Source organism: Argentina anserina, chromosome 6, assembly GCF_933775445.1.
Source record: "Argentina anserina chromosome 6, drPotAnse1.1, whole genome shotgun sequence".
NCBI classification, from domain to species: domain Eukaryota; kingdom Viridiplantae; phylum Streptophyta; class Magnoliopsida; order Rosales; family Rosaceae; genus Argentina; species Argentina anserina.
In genome coordinates this window covers 6636983-6646676 of record NC_065877.1, presented here as the reverse complement: position 1 = coordinate 6646676, position 9694 = coordinate 6636983, and the positions used below count along the sequence as shown (strand labels likewise).

The window sequence follows — 9694 nt, the reverse complement described above, 5'->3', positions numbered from 1 at the left end:
ATAGTGTTGGAGATAACCTGCTATCTCAAAAGGCCAAAACTATAGTACACAAACCTATTCATGATAAGAATAAACTTAACGTAACCTCATGCATCATATTACAAGGGTTCTTAGATCAGAAATAAGTGTCTCTAAGTTATGGTACGAAGAACCAGCTTCACCAACAGAAGTTCGCGCCGATTTTGCATACTGATCCACCGCCCTTGAAATCACCTCCCTTTCTTCACCATGCATCAAGGCTTTGATCATCGTCTCCACTGTCGCTCTATCACAAGTGTCTTTCATATCAACCCCAATCTTCCAAACTTCTCCAACCCATCTACTATTCACCTGCTGGTCCGCTAGTTGGGGCCAACAAAGCATTGGGACCCCGGCCCAAATTGCCTGAAGTGTCGAATTCCACCCGCTATGGGTCAAAAACCCACCCACAGCTTCATGGGCCAGGACCTCTTCTTGTGGGGCCCAATCCACTATAAACCCTCGTTCTTTTGTACCCATTTCCAACTCTACCGGGGTTACCCGATTCGCGTGCTCCACTTCAGTGCTATGGAGCACATCCGAGCGGATGACCCACAGAAAGGGAGATCCACTATTAACCAACCCGTGCCAAAACTCTAATAGTTGAACTCGTGTTAACTTCACCAAGCTCCCGTAGCTTACGAAGATAACAGATCCAGCCTCTTGGGAATCCAGCCACATCATGCAACGACGATCCTCTCGACGCAAAGACGCGGCCGCGGCTGAGGAGGAAGATAGGTCGTCGTCACCGACACGGGATTGGAGGAGAGCATGCAATGGTCCGATGGCGTAAATCTTTGGAAATTTAGAGGCAATGTGTGAGAGCACTGAGGATTCTAGTTCATCGAACGTGTTGAGTATGAGACCAGAAGCTCTAGTTATGGCTATGTGCTCTTCCACAAAAAACTGCCGAACTGTGTGGTTTGTTGGTGCTCTACAAATACTTGGTAGATCTCTCCGCCGTAAAATGTATTCCATTCCAGGAACACCTAGTACCATCTTATCTGATTCTTCATCTGTTCAGAGTAATTAAAAAGGTAAATTTTCGTATTATATTGCCGGTGTCAACATAGAAGTTTGTAATAAGTAATTAAACATAATCATAATTAACCATTTGTGACAAATTTAGCACTACATATATTTAGTGCAATTATAGATCAATCTTTCAAATTAGTGAAAATACTGTTATAATGATCGAAAATCTAATATCTACATACTACCGTTTATAATTATTGGGGGCTAAAAAAATCATAACTTTACAACCCATTGTCATTTGGTTAGGGACATAGTCTCTCTTTGTAAAGTGGGAGGTTGTGTGATAGAAGCAAATTTGCCGACCACCCAAATTTTGTCAACTTATGCACACCCTCTTAAGTATATACCATGTGTCTTCTTATTCCTCTTATTTAATTATGCTTTAATCATAGTTATCAATATAAATTTATAACACTAAATTATAATTTATTATAATTTATCGTGGCTTGGAGGACGATAGATCGATGGCTAGGCAATCTCAAATTGAGGTTTTCTCCCGTCGGTGGAGGCTTTGGTCATGGATCCGTGCGGTTTCCGGCCTATCTTCCATAGGACGGGTTTTGATCTAGTTTCAGACCTTATTCTCTTTGGCTTGGATCGGATTGGCGCACAACATAGGCTTTGTGGTGGTGGCTTGGCTAGTGCGGAGCAGCGATCGTTGGGGCTCGGATGGCAGTGGTGTCTTCCTTCCCATGGGCCTTTACTTGGGTTTGGGCCGTCTTATTGGGTCAGGCCTCGTGTAAGGAAAATAGCCCATTTAGGGCTTTTATATTTACTATTTTAATTTACTTTATGTTGGTAGATGTTAGTTGTTTGTTCTTCTTAATAAGCAGTGGGCTATATCCCGGTAGTTGCACCATGTGTGCCATGTCTGTTCTAATAAGGCAACGAGTTTCTTGTTAGGGGTGGCACTTAAGACCGAAAAAACGAAAACCGAACCGGAAAAACCGGACCGAAACCGAAAAAAACCGAACCGAACACACGAAAAACCGAACCAAACCGAATTAATCGGTTTAGTTTCAGTTTGGGCACATAAGAAACCGAACCGAACCGAAAAACCGAATTATTTATAAAATAATGTCGTTTTACGTTTATCTTACCGAATATTTGTTTTGATTAATGTGATTTTAGGTTTATATTATATATAATTATATGTTTCTCTTTTGTAGTGTTATATATGTATATATAATCATCTATGTTTATATGTATGCCCATATATGTATGTTTCAAATAAGTTTGCTAAAACAAACACATATATATATATACAAGCGGATGTGTAATTACTAAATCCGCCTCAATATGAAGCAACTATATGAAGGAAACTTCTCAAGATCGATCGACACCAGTCGATATGATTGATATGTATATATAGTCACCTTGTAAAAATTTCATCCAATTCGGACCTCGTTTAACCGTCGGAATTTCCGGTAAACCGAAAACAACACTAATATACCCTAAGGGAGGACGCATTACCAAGATGCGAATGAGAAAAGTTGTTTACATATTTGAAGTCACATAATTTTTGTCATCGATCGTGCGTGGTCAAACCAAGGAAACTCATTTGGCAAAGTCCCGGTCAATGTGGGTTTTATTATGTGAAAACGCATGTTTTTTTGGTTGACCGTTGGTATGGACGGTCAAACCATGTTCAAAATGGACGAAATTTTTACAGGTTCCCTAAATATATATACCGATCATATCTACTGGTGTCAATCGACCATATTTCAAACTGGAGTTGTCGATCGCTGAAGTGTTCACTAATGTACCATAACCTTTATAGTAGGGTTATAATAAAACTATCACATTATGAAGCGACTATATGAAGGAAACTTATCGGAATTGATCGACACCATCTGATGTGATCAGTATATATATTTAGTGACAATTTTAAAATTTCATCCAATTCGGACCTCGTTTGACCGTCGGAATTTCCGGTAAACCAAAAACAACACTAATGTACCATAAGGGAGGACCCATTACCAAGATGTGAATGAGAAAATTTGTTTACATATTTGAAGTCACATAATTTTTGTCATCGATCGTGCGTGGTCGAAACAAGGAAACTCATTTGGCAAAGTCTCGGTCAATGGGGGTTTTATTATGTGAAAACACATGTTTTTTGGTTGACCGTTGGTACGGACGGTCAAACCATGTTCAAAATGGACGAAATTTTTACTGGTTCCCTAAATATATATACCGATCACATCTACTGGTGTCGATCGACCATATTTCAAACTGGAGTTGTCAATCGCCGAAGTGTCCACTAATGTACCATAACCTTTATATTAGGGTTATAATAAAACTATCACATTATGAAGCGACTATATGAAGGAAACTTATCGGAATTGATCGACACCATCCGATGTGATCCGTATATATATTTAGTGACCATTTTAAAATTTCATCCAATTCGGACCTCGTTTGACCGTCAAAATTTCCGGTAAACCAAAAACAACACTAATATACCCTAAGGAATGACCCATTACCAAGATGCAAATGAGAAAAGTTGTTTACATATTTGAAGTCACATAATTTTTGTCATCGATCGTGCGTGGTCGAAATAAGGAAACTCATTTGGCAAAGCCACGGTCAATGAGGTTGTATTATGTGAAAACGCATCTTTTTTGGTTAATGGTTAGTATGGACGATCAAACTATGTTCAAAATGGATGAAATTTTTACATGGTCCCTAAATATATATGTTGATCACATCTATTATTGTCGATCGACAATATTTTGAAACTAGAATTTTTAAAAAAAAATCAAAAAAAAAATTTTTGTTTGAAAAAAAAAATGAAAAAAACCGAATCGAACCGTTCGGTTCGGTTTTCAGTTTACAATATTGAAAAACCGAACAGTAAACCGAACCGAACCGAACCGAAGTTGAATTTCAGTTTGGTTTACGGTTTGACCCCAAAACCGAACCATTTAAACCGAATGCCACCCCTATTTCTTGTTTTGTCAAATTGTCACAGTCTCATAGTGGCAGGATGAAATTTAATGTTACTGGAAATTTTCAGTGACAGCATAGTGGGAAAGCTGATAAACATCGAATTTTATGGCTCAGTTTGAGCATTTTCTTTCCGGTATGTCGCCAAAATTAAAGCAAATGAAGTTGTCAATGTTGCAGTTTTTGCTAGAATGCCTATGTTGTATTGTGTCTCATGATATTATTTTGGGATGTTTATACAATATGAGGTTCAGGTTTTATATCCCCCTTGTATTATGCGGTTTCATTAATAATAACGATGTGAGGGTTACCGTTTTAGTCATTTTTCAAAAAGAAAAAAACAAGAATATAAATTTATTATTATAAATTATTATCACTTAATTATAATTAAATAAGAAGAGACATGTCGTATATTTAAGAAGTTGTGTATAGGTGGACAAAATTTGGATGGTCCGTAAAATTTACTTCCATTGTGTGATGATTAAATTTCAACCCACTAGTGCCGGACAGTAAGGCAAAAATCATATTGTCAGCAGAATATTTTTCTGATATGGCAAAATCATATCATTTTGCCATATTATCTCAACATTAAACCTGAAAGTAATTTTTGTTTTTTTGTCATGGACTTTAGGAGATAATCCCTTGCTGGAAATGAGTCTTGGAGATATTACGAGGACGAGATAAAACTCGACCTTTTAGTACAGGTTCAAGTAATGCAAGTCTAACAATTAAGTACAGGTTCTCAGGATCCAACTCAAAGATGAGAAATTCTTTTAGAAATTAAATTTAAAGGATAATATGGCAGGAATTGAAACAAAATATGTGTTAAACATGGCCACTTGATGATGATGCTTTATATATGTTAAAATAAATAGAACATAGAATTATGATAAACAAGCTCAGTTACTGACCTCCAAAAGGCGCCTGACCTTCTTCAATTAGCTTAGGGACGCACAAGTAACACCAGACGCTGCAGGCGCTGCTGGTGCGGACGGCGATTACCTGAATTCCTACCTTGTCCGCCGCATCAATTGCGAAACACATGAGCCCGTCCGTTATCACACAGCTCAAAGGAGGCAGCTGATCAGCTGCAGAGTCAACGTCGGTCTTGCTCGTGAGGGAAACCAGGAGTTGGTGCAGGAGTGGCCCTGTTTTGGACCTCAAGGATGTAACAATGTCTATGAAATAAGGGTTTAACGATCGTGGATGATCGGAGGGGAGGCCGTCAGAGATGGAGTGGAAGTGGAGAGTAGGGAAGCGGGCGGAGAGGGCTTCGCGTTGGGTGAGGAGGAGGTGGTTGTGCTCGGTGTTGACGAAAGTGACGTGGATGCCGGAGTGGCAGAGCAGCTGCGCTAGGGTTAGCATGGGCTTGATGTGACCTTGTACTGGGAAGGGAAATAGTAGTACGTGTGGCTGTGGCTGGAGATTCATCTCCGTCTCCATCTTTATGAGATAATGAGAAAGCCTAAGCTATGAGCTTTCGAATCAGATGAGGTGCACAGTGTAAAGCTTTTTGTGTTGGGAGAGGCTTAATAATTGATGATGATGATAAGGGTGTACGTGGTGCAAAAGAGTTCGCACAGGACCGTAGTCCTTACCGAATTGTCATCTTCATTGTCCTTTGGGTTTTGATGGTTTTCAGAAAATAATGCGAAACCGAACTTTCTGTGCTGTGTGTGTCATGGACTCATGGTTCTCTTCAATTACGTTTTCTGAAAGCTCGAGATTAATGGATGTGGATAGTTGGAACTTGGAAGAGAAAGAAGTAACATAAAAACTTATCTGATCATCACTTATACATTAAAAGGCTTAAGTTGGAACTTGGAAGCTTATCCCTTTATCCCTTATCTATATCTAAATAGTACACACACATAGTATAGATCTTGTAAACCCCGACGTGTCCATACTTTTGTACGCAGAGGAACTCTGCGATGTTGTACGTGTAAGATATACTGTTAAGGGTTTTCGAAAAGCTAACATAATCACGACAGTCGATCGATTGAATATGTAGACGATATTGAATTTTGTTGACTGTTTGTTGGAGTCACCAATAAAATTTGTTAAGAATCAGCTCGATGTCTAAGTTTATGCATCACATTTTATATGATGGTTGATATTGAAAGTCCTCACCAAGTCCTTAAGAATTTGGTCATCTTTGGAAAATGCTCATTTAATGCAACGGAACTAATCTACAAGATTAGGTTTTCTCAAATCCACGAGAAATTCTGGAACCTATCAGGAAAATTAAAAGAACTCAAAAGTTTTATAATATAAAAATTGGCTCATACGGCCATAAGAGGTGACTTAAATACTAATATGAAACCCTATAGCGCTAACAAAAGCTTAATCAGCCTCATGGTTTAAAATAAAATAAAATCTAAAACAAACAAAATTCAAAATAAATTTAGAAAATATTAAAAGTTGTTTTTAAGAGCATAAACGACGTCAGATGCCCGAAAAAATGCACAACGTAGCGAAGTGACGAGTTTGATTTCTAGTGCCGTTCTTTTCTGAAAATATATCATTCACCCTATTCTGAGCTCTTGACCCAAACATGAATAGTGTCAGCTTTCTCTTTCTTGCGTCAGTCCATTTTCTTTTCAATTCTTCTTGTCATCTATTCTACATCATCCTTCTCGCTAATCCAATTGACAATGATCTTACTGATAAAAAAATAACTTCTAACAAGTAGGAACTGTTGTCGTCAATTGCATCGGCTCTCATAATTTATCATTTGATCATTGCTTTGGGATAGAAACATTGTGGTTAATATGCTAGTGGCCATCTTACTTCTCCTAGCAAACGTGAGTCTATCTCTAACCATAAAACTCAACCCTACCCTCGTCCTGCATAACTTGCAATATCATGCGCAGCTCCATTCCTTTCATTCGGCAGATGTCGAACTCTTGGACTACAAAAAAAAAACATGCATCAGTCTTCTGAATATTTCCCGCGATAAACTCACCGAGTATCAGTCTTTGCTTCGGTTTGAAACCTGGGCCTCATCATTAACAAAATTATACAGAATTTTCTCAGCCCAAGGCTATAATACAAGAAATCAGCCCAAACTCACTTTTTATAGAAAATTTATAAGAATCGGCCTGAATGTTCGTGGAATGATTTTTTTTGTTGATTTTTCTTTTTTCTGATTTTGGTAATGCATAATGTGGCCAAATTTACTAGCTGAAAGCCTGAAAAGCCAGGTCACTGGAAGTTAGAACAAGCTTTTGCAGTCCATATTATTTTCATTTGAGCTTTTTACTTTAACACATGCTCTTCAGTCTTTGCCCTTTAATAAGAGATTTTGTAGAACAAAGAGAAAAAGAAAATGTGGAGAGATCGGCAGATCGCCCACAAACACAATGAAATAGGTTAAAGGCAAGGTCGAATAATGCAAGTCTAGATTGGAATAGGGCCAAAATACCCAGAAAAGAGGGTAGGAATATGAAAAGGACAAGCCACAAAAAACAGAAAGACAACAAAGAGTGGAAAACTAATGAAAGATTCTCAAAAAATTATGCAAGAATCCAAGTAATTCTCAACATTTTGTATCACCATTTTGTTTGAGTACTTTACACCTCCCTTGATATTCGAGTGGGGTTCTCTCTACCTTGTTAATCCTTAATCAAATGACAAAACAAAGAGGTGATAATTCTCCCACAGACAATGAGATGACATTGGGAATAAATGGATTTGGCCAGAAACAAAAGCTTCAGAATCTAATGATTAATGAAAGCTTTGATCATCACCTATTCATTTGGACTATAAGTTTTTAAGAAGAGGCATAAAGAAGCATGCCCAATTTGCTTAGTCTAATTTATTGTGGGACATTTTCTTCTACGCTTCTAATTCAAAGAATGTCCAAGTTCTCTAGATTAAACTGTAAAATTTACATAGTTATCACTTATCATCATTAAAAAATTCCGATGTTACTGTCAAATCTTATCAATCATCTCATGTTATTTTACGAATTATTTGATTACTAATATTTGAAACAATTATTTTTTTTAGAAAAAATTAATTGTCATATAAAAGAAAATGAAAATGTATGAAACAGCATAAACAAACTTCTACTCTCTATCTAGAAGCAACAATAATTAAGAGTTTGTGAAATGAAAAACTCTTAATAAAACTAGAAATTCACATCTCAATGCTCAATCTTTGCAGTCGGCCCAAAATAATCAAATATATCATGTAAACACGGCTAACTTATTTTTAAAACATCACGAGGACCTCAAACGGAGAGGGAATATCCATCGGAGGCCTCCTTCAAAGCCACCACATCCTCTTGAACCTCCATAGTTGCTGGCACAAGAGTCTCCATCACCTGTGACCCACTGGGCTCAACCTCATCCATCTTTAGTATCATGTGCAGCTCAAAATACCTCTTACGAGCTCGCTAAGGCCTAGTATTAGCCGTCCCAGGTTTCCTCAATTCTTACTCGACCCAGTGCTCTCAGCCCCAGTCTTAGGCTTATTCTTCCGCCCGAAGGCCGACCCAGCTTCTCTTCTTCTTCTTCAGTGGGCTCATTGTGAGCAGCCCATCTTGATAAGGGAGGTAAAGATCCGCATGAACCTGCAAATCCAACAACAACTCTGCCTCCGTACCCGACACAGAGCACCATTTCCTCCTCATCACCACCAGATCCATCTCAGCTTGCCTTTTACTGCCACTAAGTCTTGATGGTGGCTTAGGAAGAGCTAGGGTTTCATTTTGCACATGTAAGGGAGCATGAGGAGGAAGCACCGGCGGCACCACCAAATCAACCTTCCCAAACTCAGCGACTAACTCTGCCATTGTGACGCCGAAGAAAATAAACGATGGAGGAGCAGAGGTGCCAAAGGAACTAGCTACTGACCCAAACCCGATATCTAACCCCGGGTTGACCCAAAACGGATTAGGGTTAGGGTTAGGTTTAGAGTAGGTGAACAGGGCAGTGCTCACCACCATCGAGACACTCGCCGAACCATGTGTCGCTCCCACCTATATATCCGCGACCTTAGATCCCACTGGATTGTCACCGATAACATGAGGCTCCAACGTATTAGGTGGAACTCTATAACCAGTAGGCAGTAGCTTTGTGCTCAAACATTCCACAAATCTTGCAAAACCCCGTCATTGTATCATATCAGAACATCAACATGGATGGGATCCAAACTATACCAAACTCATACAACATCGGCATATAAGCTTGCTTCACCGGATCCGACAAAAAATGGGTGATGCGAACCCTAGCACGATGCCCTCGATTCACTTCCTTCTCCACCACTCTTTGCGATTGTCCAATCAACTCAAGCGCCTCCGGAGTAATAAGAGCCAGTGGCAGTCCAAAAACCTCCACCGTGACAAGGAATCTCAAAATCAGTACCTAGTCGGATCACAAAGTTCGTCGAGTGCTGCAGCAACAAGCAAAACCCTGTTATAATACCATGGCCCATTAGCAACCACATAGTCCCTCTCAGCCTCCTCCGTGAACTTCATCACATATCTATCCCCCTTCACACGCATCTGGAGACTATGCTTGTATCTCCAGACAGACAGAGCGCCGAACACCGCTTTTCAGAGCCGGCTTCTTCTTTACAACGAGCAAACATTCCACGACAAAAGGTTGTCGTGAAATCACAGCATCACCAGCAGTCCATGAAAAAGCCACCTTGCCTTTCTCCTTGATGGCGAGAGCGGCAGCAAATC

At 39.3% G+C, this 9694-nt stretch overlaps 1 protein-coding gene across 1 annotated transcript; it reads right to left on the bottom strand.

Moving 5' to 3' along the window:
- On the bottom strand, window positions 1–5732 carry LOC126799083 (7-deoxyloganetic acid glucosyltransferase-like). The gene is made up of 2 exons (XM_050526199.1): window positions 4914–5732; window positions 1–1034 (listed from the first exon to the last, which is right to left on the bottom strand). The coding sequence occupies exons 1-2, from the start codon at window positions 5443–5445 to the stop codon at window positions 94–96; spliced, it is 1473 nt and encodes a 490-aa protein (XP_050382156.1). The 5' UTR covers window positions 5446–5732; the 3' UTR covers window positions 1–93.
- Window positions 5733–9694: the final 3962 nt, after the last annotated feature.

Excerpts from the sequence above, each read along its gene's own strand:
- LOC126799083 (XM_050526199.1), bottom strand. The coding sequence starts at position 5,445 with ATGGAGACGGAGATGAATCTCCAGCCACAGCCACACGTACTACTATTT. Across the intron at positions 1,035-4,913 it reads AGGTCAGGCGCCTTTTGGAG|ATGAAGAATCAGATAAGATG; the intron begins GTCAGTAACTGA and ends TACTCTGAACAG.